Source organism: Ursus americanus, chromosome 7 (assembly GCF_024610735.1).
Source record: "Ursus americanus isolate L20-20 chromosome 7, mUrsAme1.1.p, whole genome shotgun sequence".
Lineage (NCBI taxonomy): Eukaryota > Metazoa > Chordata > Mammalia > Carnivora > Ursidae > Ursus > Ursus americanus.
The window spans coordinates 31068067-31086258 of NC_142133.1; the positions used below are offsets into that span (position 1 = coordinate 31068067).

Below are 18192 nucleotides of genomic sequence, written 5' to 3' on the forward strand. Positions count from 1 at the left end.
GTCTTATCTACACACCAAAAAATGAATGTAAAGTTTTAATAGTACCTACCTTACAATTAAGCATAGTGGTAAGCAATACCAAAAAAAAAAAAAAGCAACATGTTGGTATTAAGAGTTTATCAGAACACAGGCTATTTCAGTAAGTGATGTCAACACTACCCCAAAATAAAAGAAGAAAGAAAATCAGGAATCCCAATTTTTTTCTTGTTAAGATTGTTCTTAAAACAGTGATCATTTTTTAAATGTTTTGTATTATTTTCCATCTTACATGAATCATTTGCTCAATTTATCTTTATGTGTTTGGCAGTCAACAAAATTTAAAAACCTAGACTATTCAAATGAGCTCTGAGTATACTTTTAAGTACATTATTTTAAAAATTAAATTCTGATGTTGATTATAAGTAATTAAAGTTGACTTGGTTTTTTTTTATATAAATGTAGTTCCTCTTACTAGCCCATAATTTTCTTGTAATCTGGGAAATTGTAAAGAACCAGAGACCTTGGACTTTAAACCTTCTCATTTTATGTACAAAGAGACCAACTAAATTAAGCTACACATGGTCATACAACTAGTTATTTAGTAGTTACTTGGTCTTGAATAAGTCAAATCTCATTTTTAGTATGGTACTTTCTCTATTGCATTAGACCGTCCACTGAGAAATTTTAAGTGGCTAGTCATTTAATATAAAGTAGATCACTTTTTAGTAATAAAAGGCAGTGATTTTTTTCCTATTATTTGAATTATAATCTGGCCAGTTGTATAAATCATAACTTGAGAATAGATTGAAATCTTGACATAGAATCAGTCCATAAAAATCTATTTGAAAATGTAAAGTGAATTCCATTTCTCAAAGACAGTTTTTTTATATCAGTAAGCTATATTGTTTGTCAATTTTTCAGTTTCAGTTTGTGTTCATATTTTTAGGTAACCTTCTGAAATTGTAAATTATCCCAATTTTGTCTTTAGGTACTTTATTGCCTGATGATATTGCTATAATAGTTTTTATTTTTTTGGTTTTGTTTTTTTAAGGATTCTTTATGTTGCTACAGCCTGTACTGATTAATTTTGATTTTTTGGTTTTCAACTCTAGGAGTCTCTACCACCCGTCCAGTTTGACTGGAGTAGCAGTGGCCTTACTAACCCTTTAGATGGTACGTCTCTCCGTAGAGCCTCTAGCACCAGAGCTAGAGTTAAGAAAGCTACAAAGTTCAGACAGACTTCTCTCTGCTGATTTCCTTTTTTGTTTGAACATAACTTCTTATCTTTGGAAATTCAGGCTTTCTTTCTGAATAGTAATTGCTCAAAAAAACAGCTGTTACTATTATTAACAGTATTAATGTCCATAAGTAGGTAGCAGTAGCTAGGTAAAATTTTAATTTCTTTATCTTAAGTCAAAAACAAGCTTCTTTATTTTTTACAAATATCTAAGTAGTTGAAACGATATTTTAGATAGGACCAGTTTACTTGAAATTCATTTCTATAGTTTTAATTTATGGAATTTTCTTGGATGCAAAGTCTTGTGGCTAGAGGCTGCTTAAAAAAGCACAAAGCACAATTATATAACCAAAAACAATGTGCAAATAGATCCATATTTATTGACTCAAAGTAGTTTTCAGATTTAATAATATTTTATAGAGCACTTATTATGCAAATGGAAAATGAATGATTTTCATGATCCTTTTCTAAAACTTATCTCAAAATACTAGTAGGTAGTTCCAGAAATAATTGGTTTCTCTCATGGCTTCAAGAGAAAATCCTGAAAAAGGAGTAACTTATCCTAGTAATGTGGGTCTTTAAAACAAGTGACACAAAATGCTAGTTTTCCAGTGCGTTGACACCACAGATTTTAATTGGACCCTAAGATGCAATTATTCTTATTCCTTATACTTGATAAGTTATTTGAGCCATTGTCTAAGACACCTGTCATTCTATCAGCTTTGCCTTAGACTGGGGGTCCTGGGACATCTGGAAAGCGTCCAATTGAATAACAGTGCTGAAGGAAAGCCTGGATGCACCTTTTGCTGTTGTCTGGTGTCTCAAATATTCAGTCAAATCATCATGCTTTTTATTAACATAAAACAACTTCTTTAAAACTGTATGCTGTTTCTGATTACTGTCTCAGAGTTAAAGGGGAACAGTACAGCTTGAGGTTGCACAGCAGGGTAGGGCAGTTATGACAGTCCTTAGTAATGTTATTTTAATTTAAACCAAGTTAATGTATCGGTGCGTGTCCTGAAACTGACAACTTTGTCACTTTTTAAAAATCATTAATTCGAAACCAACATTACTAATATGGAAGATTGATTTGGGCATGTACAGTGATTTACTGTTGGGTTGAGATTAAAGTATTGTTTCCCTTTAACGGGTACACTTTCCCCTTGGTCTTTCTGGTATGGCTTTGAGTTTTGATTGAAAGAACTGAACTCCTAACTAAAACCTTACTAAGTGTTAAATTATTTACTTTGTACATGAGAAAATGTACATTGAATTATTAAATTGTTACTTTAGAAATGTCCTTAGTAATGAAAAACTAATACTGTACACATTGTTTTAATGTTGATTTTAAAATATGTAATGACTACTAATTATAACCTGCATGTTCAAGTGTGTGTCTTACCCCTTTTTACACATAACCCCTCCTCCCTTGGCTTACCTTCTGTGTGGCTGCCTACCAACACGGTCACTGAATTTCAAGCTAGTGGAGGTTCCACTCTTCTGAACCTTGATTTCTTTGGGCCCGTGGATGACAGTAGCTCTAGCAGCAGCACCACAATCCCAGGTCAGCAGAGTGTTAAAACCACAATTCTAGTTTAATTACTAAAAGCATGACCACATCACTTGACTTTCCTATAAACAAGGAAACAAGTAGTTGTATTCTGTATAATATCTTTCTAATACTTTTCTTTTATCTATCTATTGTTATTTTTTAGTATCTGACTATAACAAATGACTTCTGTGAAATGTGTTTTAAGGAAAGCTTTCTCAGTGTACCAGTCAGAGCTGAACGTAGTTTCTAGGAATAAAGTAGCCCTAATGTCCTCAGACAGTTAAAGGCAGGGTTTGTTTGTGGGGTTTTTTTTTTCCTGTAAATGGAAAATGTGATATTTTATATGCTTATTTTTGAAAGCATATTCTATAAAGCCATTTGACAAAAATACAGGTTTAGAGATAGAAGAATATTTTAGTATACGAAGATGACTTTACATTGTAGTGCCTGTGGTAATAGAACCTCTACCAGTTCGGGTATTCAGTTAGCTGTTTATTAATGCTAAGTGTATAATTAGGTTCCACAATGGTAGAGTCTAGCACTTAGTTCTATATAGGTCCCACATAGAACTTATTATGTAGTTTTTATGTAGCTCCTAAATAAAAAGTATTCTGTTAGTTTTCCACAGAGAAAAAAGAAATGTTACAGAAGTTAATAGTAGAAAATAATTGCTATGAGATATTAAAAGCTAGAAATTAAAACTTACTGGAGTGCCTGTTAAATTAATGTTCAGCCCTGCAAAGTTCAGTTTATTGACCAAAGGACTAATGTACTTTGTCATTTTTTTTAACTGAATAAAATATTAAAATATAATGGCATTTTTATGTTTACATTTTATTTGATATGATTTTAATGAGTCCCTGTCATCCCTCCTTGTGATCTGGTAATCATGCGCATTGATCACCGGACAGCTGTTGGGGTGCTGTACAGATGCTGATGCCTAGCACGCATAGCAAGGGTCCCTTTCTGTCCCCACTAGCAGCCAGTTACACAGCCGGCCTGGTTCCTGAGAATTTGCTGGTTTTGTTCTCCTCCACTTGATACCCTGCCACCCACTTCCAGCAGTTCAGGAGCCATGATGGGAAATGGGGTCAGAGAAGGGTGAGCCTGGAACCCAGAACCTCCTTCTCCAAAATCTGGTTATGGAAATGTGATCCTGCTCTAAGAAAGTTCCAAGGCCATTTGGTAGAATGACTGGATTTCTGAGATCTAAGCCCCTGGTTATCATTTTCATTATTTCCAAGATTTTGCAAGTGTATGAAAAACCAATCTGTGTCTGGTATTGACCTCAAAATGATATTTTACTATTTACTCAAATTACTTCTAAATACATTTGAGCTGTGGAATGACCGGGGTGAGCCTAATTAGCTGTTTTTAATACTTAATTGGGGGGAAAAGACAACAAACACTTGTGTATCAGTTTCCTTATTACTGTATTCCCGAGAATGAATTACCAAACTCCCATTTTTAATTTGCTCTCAGATTTGTTTTGTCATGAACCGTGCTATAATATCCATGAGGTCACTATTTTTGGACACCTAAAACCTGGTTTAAATTTAATTTTTGGTTACATTTCAAATAAGAACACAAGTAAAGAAGCACAGAAATTACGTGATAACCAAGCTCAGTACACACAGCTTCAAGAAGAGCAAGTGGTTCAGAAGCGTAGAGTTGTGACGGAAGTGAAATTTAGCATGCTCAAATGCAGTCCTCGTTACTTTGGAACCTTTGAAGTATTTTTGTTCCATATTTTCATTAATATGCTCTAGCTGCTATATAAACTTGATTACTATAAATTTGCTTTGGCTTCTTTTTATTGCTATTGGGTTTTGTTAAAACTTACCATCAACCTACAGGTATCAGCACCTTTCTCAGTATTCCATTTCACCACTTGCTTGCACTCTTTCTGACTTGTTTCTGGGAAAGTCATTTTGTCTTAGCTTGCGGTTATTTAATTATTTTGTGTGTGAGACTTAGGAGGTTGGCATAGAACTTGGTTGGCTAGCTTTAGTTATGTAACTAAACTATGCCTCATTAAGGTTCTGTTAAAAAAAAAAAAAAGGCAGACTCTTCCATTTAAGAAAATTACTCTCCAATTATTAGTGTAGAGTAAGTAGTTATCTTGTTTTTGAAAAATATAAAATATAGTCATGGTACTTTCCTGGGGTTTTTTGGTTTGGTTTTTTTGTGATGGTGGTGGATTTGTTTTGGGCAAGGGGGGGTTGGGTCTATTGTTACCTTTTTTTTTTTTTTTTTAATCTCCCACTTTATTCTTTGACATCCAGTATTTTACAAACCCATCCAAATTTTTACTACCACTTTTCTGTTGCCAGTCAGAATGCAGTTTATTCTGCACTATATAGTAGACATCAGCTTAAATTTTGTGGTTACTTGGAACCTAACCTTTCACAGTGGAGGAAAGAGGTACTTTGGGTTCATTTGGTCCCCTCCAGGCATCTACAATTTTTTAGATTTTACTTGAAACCTGTATCCTTACAGAGATACCAAGAAAGGGCCTCATTAAGTATTTTTTTGAAACTGTGCCTTAATGAAATATTAAGAACTTGGGAGAGTCAACAAACATTTTCTATAGCCTTCCTCCCGTGTTGGACATGATAACTGTGGAAGCTGCTTTTGCTTGTTTGATTTCTATAAACATCTGAGGTCTGTGTTTACATCTGCCAGTCATCTGCAAAGTTCGTTAATAGAAGGCAGTGCCTGATTTTTTTCTTAACCTTAAAATATCTTAAAAGGGGGAAACTTGTTAATAACGTTAGTATTTACATTTATATATAATTTTCTCTGCCGATCATCAGAGCTTTTTTAGAAATAATAAGTAAAAATTGATGAAACTATAAGACATTCTTCCTTACAATCTACTTTTCTGCTATACTCTGAAACTACCAAACTTGTTACCTCGAGTAATTTACTGGTACCATAGAGAGTAGAGGATTATTTTTTTTTTAATCTGAGTCTCTATTCTCCAAAGTTGAGCTTGAGTTGAAAATATTTGTTCTTTTCAGTGTTTTTGTAGTCATTGTTATTTAATATAAATCTATATTCAAGGGAGATATAAAAATATATATGTATATTTTAGTGAAGTCAAATAAATCTAACTCCGCTTCATTTTGAATTCCTTAAAACCAGGTCAGATATGAGACCATAAAGTATAATTAACCCTTGAGACAGTTTTCATTTTGTCTAAAAGTAGTGCTTTTATTATGTTTTCTGGGACTCTTTTACCCTCCCTACTTCTGACCTGAAGAAAGAGCAATGTATATAATTTATCTTTAGTAATAATTCGATGCTTTGAGTAGTATCTCATGTCCTCAGGTGGTCAGAATACATTTAACCAAGTCACTTATCATATTTGAGACTTCAGATTAGCTTCTAAATCTTCTGGTGTGGAAGAAAGTGTAATGGGGATAAAATGGTTAGAGGGGTGTAGAAGGAGAGAAAATTTCAAAAATGAGGTTAATCAGTCCATTTAAACATTGAGGTATCCTATAACAAATCGTGTGCGCTCTCTATAAAACGTTGATAACTTTCATATCGCTCATCCAAAATTGAGAGAATTTTCTACAGCAGATAGAAATTTTAGAAGTATTTGCATGATATCTACTACATAAATGTTAGGTGAATTAAGGCTGTATTTATACCCAAGTGAGATTTTAAAAGTATTTTCCTACTTTATAAAAATTCTGAAAGGTGGAATCTATAATTTAAAAATAAATGCAATACTGCAGTAGTCTAAAGACTGTTGTGCTCGTAAAGACTCAGATGTTTACAGAATGAGTGCCTTTTGCATCTTGGATCGTGGCTGGTTGAGGAAGGCGCTGCGGCTCGCCCTCACTGACTGTCGTTTTATACTGTAAGGTGTGGATCCAGAGTTGTACGAGCTAACAACTTCCAAGCTGGAAATCTCCACATCAAGCCTCCGAGTGACTGATGCATTTGCAAGACTCATGTCCACCGTAGAGAAGACAAGCACATCTACCAGGTAAACAGCTAGTGGTCATCACACCCTGTTTTGAATTCTGTGTTAAACAAAACAGCCCAAATGGGAAAGCAAATAAGTTGACACTATTTCAATATATTGTGTTAAAATTCACTTTGTATTTATAAAAATCAGTAGATGATGCCTAATTTCAGAAAACAGTTATCAAATTATGTTTAATTACGAACTTTATTAGAGCAGAGCTATTTCTTAAGAGGCTGGAAGGGGCTGACAGATGTGGTTTTCTCTTTTTACCCCCCACCCCCAAACTTTGTAGAGAAGAATTCTGATTAGGTATCGAGATCATAAGCCGTTTTAGAAACAATCCCTCTTTCCCTTCATAACCACTGAGGTGACCATCTGTAGGAACCCACTTTCACACTCGCAGAGTCCCTTAGGCTAACCTTTCTACTCCTGACCTAAGCTGGAATAGGCGATGGCTGCTATTTTATTTTCTGCATTTTTGCTGATGTGCAGCGCCTCTGATTTGGGATGTGAAGCCTTGTTTTGCCAAGCTTTCTGGGAGGCCCTTCAGGGATGTGGCCTTTAGAAAAGCAGTGTTGGAACCAGATGGAAGGAATGTCACTTGGGCCCTGTGCTCAAGATCCGGGAAACCTTTAGTTTTATGTAATTTAGCACAAGAACAGTAAGCCATTACTTTGACGTGTTGGCCATAAGAATAGGCCAGTTCCTACTAGGAGGTAGTCACTGTGAACCAGGAAATCACTACTGCGGGAGCAAATACTGGTTGATAGGAGCACCGACTTCCCTGTTCCAAATCCGTTGTTCATCAGCACTGCTAGTTGCCCACTTTGGCAGAAGTCTTATAGCCCTTACTCCTAAATAAATACATTCTGTTTCCATGTCAGATTCACACTTATCTTTTGAATCAATTCTTCCATAGAGAAACAGCCATTTAAAAAGCCTTTATTTTCTTTCTTTTTTTTTTTTTTTTAAGATTTTATTTATTTATTTGACAGAGATAGAGACAGCCAGCGAGAGAGGGAACACAAGCAGGGGGAGTGGGAGAGGAAGAAGCAGGCTCATAGCAGAGGAGCCTGATGTGGGGCTCGATCCCACAACGCTGGGATCACGCCCTGAGCCGAAGGCAGACGCTTAACCGCTGTGCCACCCAGGCGCCCCAAAAAGCCTTTATTTTCTTACCAGTCTTAAAACTTTGGTTTGAATTATCACATTGCCTTTCAAACTGTATTGGGTGCTTAAATATCCATTCATTCAACAGATACGTATTATTATTAATATTCATGATTATGAAGAGGCAGTATTACTTATTTTACAACTGCGGATACCCTTCGCTTTTCCCTAGGATAATTGACAGCATGCATGCACCGCGGACTCTCTTGCTCTCCGTGTTCCCCTCTCTTTGTGGTAGGGCCTCCTGGCACTGGTAAAGCCTCCTCTTCAGTGAACCTATTTGTAAATGAATCCTCTGTGGATTCTTTTTGCTCACTTTCCAATTTTTTCTCTCCCCAAATCATGTTTTCAAATCGAAATTCTTCTCATACAAATTTCTCGTCCACTTTTTCTATATACATTAGCCAAAAGCTACTGCACATTTGACTTAAAAAAAAAAATACTGATGCTCTTATTGTTTGGGCCTTCCCTGCCATTTTTAGGACAACCTTTTCTAAGGACAGTCCTACCATTTTGTTACCTTTTTCCTTCTGCAGTCTCACTGAACGTACTGTGGTAGTTTCCCAAGTCCCGTGGTGAGAGTTCAGTCTTCATGCCATTAGGAGGAGCCCTACACCACATTGTTAGCTTGCTTGCTCTCCTGATTCCTAACTCATCCTTGACACATCCTGTGTATACCAGGGAACTTGAACAACAACTGTCACTTGAAGAAATTATTTTCATTGTTTCCCTTACTCTGTACTATTAAGAAATGAACTGGAACCGTTGTGTGTATGCTAAGGTGAGTATCGTAACTGCATTGAATTGCTCTCTAGTGTCTGTTCAGCTTTTTGTTTTTAAAACACAGCAGACTGGGAAAGAAAAAAAAAGTTGCCAACTCTGTATTTTGTTTTGAGTTAATTATTTGAAAATGGTAAGACATGCAAATATTCACAAGTCTTAAAATTAGAAGGTAATGCTGTAAAATGTCCCCATGAATGATTCTCAGTTGTACAGGGAAGACAAAGGTGGATGGCATGTATCCTTTCAGAAAATTTCAGAGTCTTTGTTGTTTTTACATTTTGTTCTATTTTTCTTTTTGTTTTTGAATAAAATAAGCTACAAAAGTAAAGCTTGGCAAAATCTTGACTATTGACAACACACAGAAGGGAGAGCGACTGTAGGGTACCGCAGGGTTAAGAGACCCAGGTGTAGGTAGAGGAAGTTGACGCATAACAAACACAGACTCTTTTCTAAGTGCCTTTGCTACGTGTGTAGGAAGAAGTGTGCGTGTGCTCAGCTCTTTCCCTACACAGCTTGTTAAAAGCAACTTCTTACTTTTTAAAGAAATGCAAGATCTTAGTTTTAAAATAGTTCCTTCTTCTGGCTTTACCTTTCTAATACAGAGAAAAATTACTTTCTTATCTTACTCAGTGGGTGACCACCTAGTTAGTAGCAGTAGACCTCTGACTCAAGTTTATGCAAGCCAAACAACTAGTTGCCAAAAGGGATACATACGTCTTTTTCTTGTCTTTTTTTTTTAACCTTTTAATTGGGATATAATCCACATACCATAAAATCCACCCTCTCAGGTATACAATTCAGTGGTTTGTAGTATGTTAGCAGCATTGTACAACCATTACCATTAATTCCAGAACATTTTTATCACCCCAGAGAGAAACTCCATACTCATTAGCAATTATTTGCTATCTGCCACTTTTCCCAGCCCCTGACATCCACCAATCTGCATTCTGTCTCTAGGAATTTGCCTGTTCTGGTTATTTCATATAAATGGAGTCATACAGTATGTGACCTTCTGTTCCTGGCTTCTTTCTCCTAGTGTGTTTTCAGGCTTGGCCATGGTACTGTGTGTGTCGGTATTTTTCCTTCCTTTTTATGGCTGCATAATATTCCTTTGTGTGATTATAGCACATTTTACTTACCCATTAACCGATTGATGGATACCTGGGTTGTTTTCACTTGTCGACTGTCGTGACTAACGCTGCTCTGAACACTCATGTACAGGTTCTTGTGTGGACGGATGTTTTCTGTTTTCTTGGGAGTGAAACTACCAGGTCATATGGTAACAGTATGTTTAACATTTTGAGCAACTGCTGAACTGTTTTTCAAAGTAGTGCCACCATTTTACATTCTTCCAATAATAATGTGAGGATTCTAGTTTCTCCACATTCTCACTGAGGCTTGTTTGTGTCTGACTTTTTGCTTGTTGCCATCCCAGAAACCATTGCCTACTTCAGGGTCAGGAAGATTGACACTTAGGGTTTTTTCCTGAGAGTTTTATAGTTTCAACTCTTACACCTAGGTCTTTGATCCATTTTGATTTAATATTTGAATGTGTGGTAAGGTAAGGGTCCAGCTTCATTCTTTTACATGTGGATACCTCACACTGTTTAATGAAAAGACTCTTTTTTTCCCCATTGATGATCTTGGCACTCTTATTGAAAATCAATTTTTCATTAACATACAGGTTTGTTTCTGGACTCTCAGTTGTATTCCACTGACAAAAAGGATAAATCTTAGCTAATGAGAATGTAAATCAAAATTAGGTCACTGCTTTTGGATTTGAAAAAAGTTCATGAGACAACTTTTTATTTTCAAATTCTCCACAAGCATTTTTTCCTATACTCCAAGAAAACCAGATGACATAAATGCACAGTGACTACAGATAAAGACACAAACTATCAACTCTAAACTTTTTTTTCAATGTCCTGTTGCCTCTAAGTAGTGCCTCTGAAGTAAGGCCATTAGTAGAAAGTCTATAGAGTAATCTTTACCAACCATTGCTTGGGTAAAAGCGTCTACCTTGCTCTCCTTTCCCATCCCCCAACTGCATTTCACAAATGAGAAAGTTTGTTTAGGTGCAATTTTATTTGTTACTGTGTTTTGTTTTGTTTTAAGATTTTATTTATTTGAGAGAGAGAGAGAGAGCACGAGTCAGCGGGGAGGGACAAGCAGACTCCACTGAGCAGAGAGCCCCACACAGGGCTCAATCCCAGGACCCCGGGATCATGACCTGAGCCGAAGGCAGACACTTAACTTACTGAGCCACCCAGGCTCCCCTGTTTGTTACTGTTGTTTTGTTGTTGTTGTTGTTGTTGTTGTTGTTTTAATTCAATTAGCCAACATATAGTACATCATTATTTTTTGATATAATGTTCAGTGATTCATTAGTTGTGTATAACACTCAGGGCTCAGCACATCACGTGCCCCCCTTAATGCCCATCACCCAGTTACCGCATCCCCCCACCCACCCCCTTATCCGCAACCCTCAGTTTGTTTCTCAGAGTCAAGAGTCTCTCTGTTTCTTACTGTTTTTAATAACTTTCTATTATTACAGAAGCAGTAAAATAGATTATAGAGTTAGAAAATATAAAAATTTAAACTTAGTTTCATATTCTTACCACTCAGATCAACATAACTCCTTTCAGATCATTTTCTGTGCAAATATATACATATGTGTGTTGTTTTTACCAAAAATGAGATTTTATAGTCCATGCCGGATTGAACTTACCTCTGCAGTCTGTGGTCTCAGGTCACCTGTCAACTAGAGTGCATCTTAATTCCATCTAATACCGAAGCTGTATTCAGATGTCTGCCCAGCCTCCTTCAGCCTAGCTTATCTACCCCTAACCCTTTTGTTTGTTTTCAGTTTTAACAGTAGCTTATTAAAAAGATCAGTCCACATGTCCTGCAGAACATCCCCACCTCAGGATTTATCTGTCGGCTTCCTTCAAGAAGTGTTTAATATGCTTCTCTTTTCCCCTTATTTCCTGTAAGCTAGAAATTATATCTACAAGTTTAATGAGTTCAGGTGAAACATTTTGGCTGGAACACAGCACAGGTGTTGTACTGCATCAGAAATTGCATAATAATCTGGTTGACTCCATCATCAGTGATGTTAAGATTGACCATTGGTGAGAGGCTGGCCTTTTCCGTTATACAGACACTCCCAGTCTTTCACTTCACTCTCTGGTTTTTCTTCATCAAACATCCACATAATAATTCTGCCACCATTTAAATGCAATTAAAATTGTAGATTTTGAGCAGAAAATACTGGATTGCTATTCCATTCTTCTGAGAAACCTTTGAACTGAGTATCGGTTGGTCTCATTGTTTCGGTGTGCCTAAAGCCCACCCCTTGTTGAAGAACTTCGGTCCTAAAATTCTGATATTTGATTTTTCTGTCATTCTATTAAATCTTTTCATTTCAGCCTGAATTCAAAAGTGATAACAGAAGAGTCTAGGTATGAAATAAAGGTCCATATCTGTGTTTCCCTTCTCACTTCATCTCCTGACGTCCTGTTCCCCATCCCAACGACAAAGAAAATAATGAGGTAGAAGAAATCACTTCTGTCACACCTGATGTAGTACCAGCTAGTTTACCATAAAAGAGAATTGGGCTTTTTAGAATCAACAATTTTAAATGAACTTTGGTCTAAAAATTAGTATCTGTATGACCGCAACTATTCTTTCAATATATTTAACATCCTGGAAAAAATCAAGGTTGGCTTACAGTCACGTGTTCAATTTGAGCCACATTTGAGGCTCACTTGACATTTCCGCAGCTCGCCATGTGGGAAGCCCTGGCTGGAGAGGAGTCCTTCCTGTCTGTGCTAGCACTGAACTGCTCACCTCTAATACCGAGAGCAGTGAGTAGTGTACTTCGTCTGCAGAACCCCTGGGGTTCCGAGATTCCCCTCTCCCCGAGCACGTCCTGCCTGTGTGCCTTCTCGGCCTCGGCGGCCAGCTCTCGTGCTCCTGCCCCTGGACCTGCTGTCTGCGTCCCCGCGGGGCCGAGACTGCTGTTTTTGAGCCGAGGGCTTTCTCTCCTGGAATTCCCCATGGGGGACGAAGAAAGCCCGAGGTTAGAATGACTTACACGGTCTTGTGCCAGACATGCTTTGTTTTATGTTGAAGTAATTTTGGTAGTTTCACGGGGTCGGGGAAATCCGGTTGGGTGAAGTTTTATTAGGGCCCCGGCATTATATTTCTGCTTAGTAACATTTTAAAAGTGTGCCCGGGCCGATGTTCAGCCTTAAGCCAATCTGTGAGCTGTACGTGGGTACGTGGGATGTCTGTGCGTCCGTGCCGGCAGTAAGGAGCACGCATAACTAGGGAGCACGCGTCCCTGTAAGACGCTCGGCGTCTCGCACAGGAAGCTCGCGCAGAGGTTTTACGAGGTGCGGGACCTGGCAGAGCAGTCCCCACAGATCGATAACTGTCTACCTTGAGAGTGGATTTTCTCCCGTTTGACCCACAGCAAAATCACATTAACACGCTTCTCTTTTTTCATTTGTCAATAGGAAACCGAAAAAAGAAGAGCACCTGAGTGAAGAAGCCATCAAGGTGATCGCTAGCCTTCCGGACTTAACGTTCATGCATGCCAAGGTGTTGATGTTCCCGGCCACGTTAACACCTTCCACAAGGTCCCAAGAGAAAGCCGACTGATAACTGAATTGGACAATTTCAATTGCTTTTCCTTCCCTCCAGCCCTCCCCTACCTACCATCAAAAGCATACCTGCTCTAATTAAAAAAAAAAAAAAAGTTCAGCTGATTTGTTGGTAAGCCGCACTAGAAAGGTATACATAGTAATGTATATTTATTTACATACTGAAGTCCTAAATTTATATTAGAAAAAAATGTAAATAATCGGGGGTGAACATTTTTGAAGATTTATTCTTTTTGTGTTGCTGGGGTGTATACATTTATGTCTTTGTGAAATACACTGGTGGTGTCCTTCTTACAAAACTTTTGAAATAAAAAAAAGAAAATTAAAAACTCAAATCTCCACTGTCTGTGAAATCCCCTTCAGTCTTTTCAGATTGCATTGAATGTTCTATTAATTTTTCATATCATATGTTGAATTACTTTTGCTATCATAAGTAAGCTCCAAAGTCCCCATTTAATTTTTTTTTTCTATTTTATGTGTAGTGGGTTTGTTTCAGATCTGACTTTTTGTTAACATTTTTGCACTCTTTTTTAATCTTTTCAGTCTGGCACGTTGCCGTGTGACCTTTTGCAAGGTACTTGATCGCTTGCTCTTGTATTAACAGGGTGTGGATCATTGTCAGCACTTGATTGGAGGGGTTTGAAGAGATTGTGTCTGTTTTAAATCAGTTTGGTTTGGAGAAGGACCAAATTATATGAATGTCTTACAATGAAATTTATTTGTTAATGATTTTTTTGTTTTATCGTACCACTATTTTTTGAGGATTTTGCACAGTGTAAAATGACATAATCATAGATTGCTATGGTTTAGGCTGTATATACAGTAAAAACTATGGGTTTTAAATGTTTGGGGAAATTCCTATGGAAAAAAGAAAGACACGTAGAAGAACCTCTGACAAGGTTAATGTGCATGCCCAAGGTCTTTTGAGATTTCAGTGTGTAAATTTCCTTTTAGCTTACACAAAAATAAAATAATTTAAAAGAAATTTAGCCTGGTGTTTTTGTACTTTGGTATCAGGGAAAATCTGATGAATTTGGATGTGAAGGTTTATTCCATTTTAATGTATTTCAGTCCAGAGGAAATCATCTGGTAGGTCGGGCCTCACGTTTTTGAAAGCAGAAGGAATTAGGATCTGGCCCGTAGGAACTGGATCAGTACTAAGGTGAGCTGTTTTTATGTAGAACATGAGATCATAAAAGAAATTCCCATGATTCACTATAATGTATCTTCATCAGAACTGGCAAAGTTAAGTGAGCATTTCTAGGGAATTTTTTTCTTTTCCAGTAAATACATACATGATATTAATCACCTTCTCTGAGCCTTAACTTGAAAATGGGAATGATACTGCCTTCCTGTGGCGGTGATGTATTAAATAATAAATGTGAAACACTTGTCACGTGAGGAAAGAGTTAATAAATGGTAACCAGAACGTAGAGTCGGCAAAACCTGTGACGGCCCCCAGAGTCCCAGCAGGTTCAAGAAGCAATCACAGATGAAAGGATCCTGTAAAATAACAAGGAATTGCGTTATTATTTAGACATGGTCAAGTGGGTCTTCCTCATGAAAGTGACCCTGCTTCAATGACACACAGAATGGAGATTTCCTCTTAGAGCCATGTTTGGATAAGCCAGATTTCCCTTTTGTTTGTCCTGTTGGCCTGGGATGTTTTAATCACACCAGGCACATCAGTATTGGACTATCACGGGTTAAAGTCAGGACTCGCCTCGAGGACCAGAAGTGCTCGCCCCAAACCAGGGCTCCGGTCGCACGAGAGAGCAGTAACAGTGGCTGGTGAGGGAAGGCCTCAGGCGCCTCTCTGGGTCTCCGCTAAGGGAGAGCCCGTTGGCTGCACACAGCAGCTGACCATTTGTCCTGCTCAAAGTCAGCCAGGTGGACCCTGCAGACTTGGGGAGAAGACACTGAAGAGGCAGAGACCCTAAAAGCCAGTCACACACAGTGACGACTGGTTTAGCAATCAGCTTTGTGTCCTCGACACCTTAAAGCCGGCTCAACTCATCCTCTAGAGTCTCCACTCACTTGATGGCCAAATCCAAGTAGCCATACGTAAGTCCCCATTTAATCCAAGCCAGACTGGGAAGGATAGGAGAAATGTCCCTAAATTGAGTCATGTGTCACTACTATTTTTGTGAGTCATTCTTTTATATAGAAACTTTTTCCTCCCTCTACATGAGTATCATGGTCTTTATTTAGAAATTGCCACTTTTCATTCCCTCATGTTTCTTGAATCAGTTAGGATTAGGTTTGGCTGTGAGTAACAAAAACCCAAAATACTGCATTCCATGTAATAAGATTCATACTTCTGTCACATCTGAACTTCTCTGAGATGGGAAAGTGCCCTACAATCGGAGGGGCATCCGATTCACCCGAAGTGGTTTTTCGGTTAGTGATGTACAAGATAACGCTGTCTTACAGCCAAGAACCAGAGCTGATGAAACGTGGCAGTGGTGGCTTAAACCATAGAAGTTCATTTCTCTTGCAGTCTAGGGCTGGTGAGGGGGCTTCAGAAGATCGTCAGTGACTGAAGCTCTTGACAGTCATTTCGTCGTTCCACCATTACCCACACATAGTGTCTACCTCATGGCCCAAGGTGGCTGCTGATGGTTCGGCCACTATGCCTATGTTCCCGCCATCGACGAAGGAAGAGCGAAGAAGAGCGTTCTCCCTCTCGAGAACACTTTCCATAAGGTATACAAAATACTTCTAATGACTACCTCGTGGCCAAAACTTCGTCGCAGCGCCGTATCTGGCTACAAAAGAGACAGGGAAGTAGCTGTACTCTGGGCCGCCACCTACACGGGCTTCTAGTAGTAAGAAGGTGAGGACAGATGCTGTAGGACCACGGCAAAGCGGGGCCTTCTTTTCACCTCACATTTCATACAGCATTTCGCGGAGCTCGTCAGACCTAGAGGAAGGAATTCCGGGATCGTTGTCTCGGGCTGGATCCGTTGGCTTCTGGTGTTTTCTTGTAAAAGGGAAAGGCATCTATAGAGGGCAGCACAGGTTTGCTGAGACCCGGGAGGAGCGCGCGCTAAGACAGCACGGACGGTGGCAGGGGGCGGCCTGGGGAGGCAGAAGGGACACCGGATTAGGCTGGGAGTCGTGTCTTCTAAATATAGTTCTCCACTAATCAGCGGTAGGATGTTGAATAAAATCCCTTTTCTAAGTCTCCAGTACTTCAGAGTCTGCAGAATTGAAAACTAGGGTAGGAAGAAACCTCGGAGAATCACAGAATCCTCGGGCTGGAAGGTGAGCCGGTCGGGCGCCCGAAAGCCGCCCCAGAAGCCCGGCGCGCTGGCCCCGCGGTGCCCGCACGGCGCTCGCGCCCCGGGCCTCTAGGCTGGGGGCAGGGCTGTCGCCGATTACACATTCGAAAAAGCCACGGATGAGTCCCTTCTGCAAGCTGAGGCAGTGGGAAGTCTACACCGGAAACTGACTCACGGCATCATGCATCTGTAACCGCAGAGGCAGGACCTGAACCCCGTTTTCCTGACTCTCCTGCGTCTCCCCTCTGAAGGGCTGGCCAGGCCGGCCGTGAACATTCGCGGGGACCTCGCGTGAGCTCCGGATCTCCCAAGACAGCCGCCAGCCGTGCTTGCTTGGATGGCCAGCACTGACCAGCAGGACTTCTACCGAGTGGACACCAGGGTCCCCACAGCCTCCCGCGGTCGTGTTCCCGACAGTAAGTCAGCCTGACCTCCAGAGCCTTCCGTGTCGGTTATCCGTTGTTCCGGCTGATCCTCTGGGCCTGGGCTGTCGCGGAGAAGAGCGCGTCCCAATCACTTGGCATGATGTGTGTGAGCACACGGCACCTGAGATCATCGTCCTCTCGCTGCCCCTGGGCTCCGGGGGACCGACCCGGGCTAGCGCCTCCGCCGGCAAAGCTCTTCCTCACCAGCCAGCCAGCACCCCTCCCTCTGGGAGCCTTTCTGAGCACCCCCCACCCCGGACCCCCCTCACCCCACAGAGCCGCTCTCCGGCCTCCCAGAGTGCTCAGCAAACCTCTCTGATAATGTAACACTCGTAATAAACCTGGCATACATTGATCACGAGCATTCCTGAGCCCAGACACGAGAGCTTCGTGCACACTTTCCCCAAATCCTCCCAAGGAACCCTAAGAAGTCCCCGAACTGTACCTGACTCCAGCTCACTGGTGAGGAAACCAAGACTTAGACACGATGTCACGTCCCCAAGGTCACTCGGCCAGGAAGAGGAAGAGTCTAGAACCCAAGTCTGATCCCAAAGGCTGAATGCTTCCCGCAGGGTATCAGCCTCTTGGCATGCTGAGGGGCTGTTAACTGCCCCTGTCACCCGGCTTTAGGATGACCCATCTGCTCTTCTTGCTCCTGCAGGCTGTGAGATCCTTGAGGGCAGGGTCAGCGTCTGGCCCAGATTTGTCCCCCTGGCGCTGGCACAGTGCCTGACACGTAGGCGAACTCTCACCTGGTTTGCTTCCTAAACCAGTTTATGCATAAGCCTCTCAGTGAAATGGATGGGGATCCTTCCAGAATCTGTGTCTTGCCTTTGCCTGCAAATACTGTAAACCCCACCTTGAGCCCCATCTGAATTTTTTCCAAAACATATCCTATTCTATTGACCACTGACTCAACCCTTCAAGCTCTGAAGCAAACCCCAAACACTACACCAAACTTCTGCAGCTTCCATTTTGTCAAAAGCTATTTGTTCTGGTTTGGTTTTGCCTCAATCCTTGCCTCAATCCCTGCCTCGGGCGAGCAGCAAGTAGGGGCTGGACACATGGGGATCTGGGCCACTTCGGGGCACAGCTCTGTAGCCTACACCACCA

The 18192-nt window shown here is 40.1% G+C and overlaps 1 protein-coding gene across 17 annotated transcripts in view; it reads left to right on the top strand.

Moving 5' to 3' along the window:
* The window catches only part of AFTPH (aftiphilin), a 65395-nt gene extending 51558 nt beyond the window's left edge, over positions 1-13837 (top strand). For 12 of the 17 annotated variants that reach the window (XM_087863457.1, XM_087863446.1, XM_087863451.1 and 9 more), the window contains 5 exons: positions 1092-1152; positions 2697-2780; positions 6645-6768; positions 12132-12254; positions 13224-13837. In XM_087863457.1, coding sequence (XP_087719583.1) covers positions 1092-1152; positions 2697-2780; positions 6645-6768; positions 12132-12254; positions 13224-13368 — 537 coding nt within the window. In that variant the 3' untranslated portion in view covers positions 13369-13837. Of the gene's footprint in view, positions 1-1091; positions 1153-2696; positions 2781-6644; positions 6769-12131; positions 12255-13223 lie in introns of those variants that run through there. The other 5 variants (XM_087863458.1, XM_045788103.2, XM_045788108.2 and 2 more) reach the window with 5 other exon arrangements.
* Positions 13838-18192: the final 4355 nt, after the last annotated feature.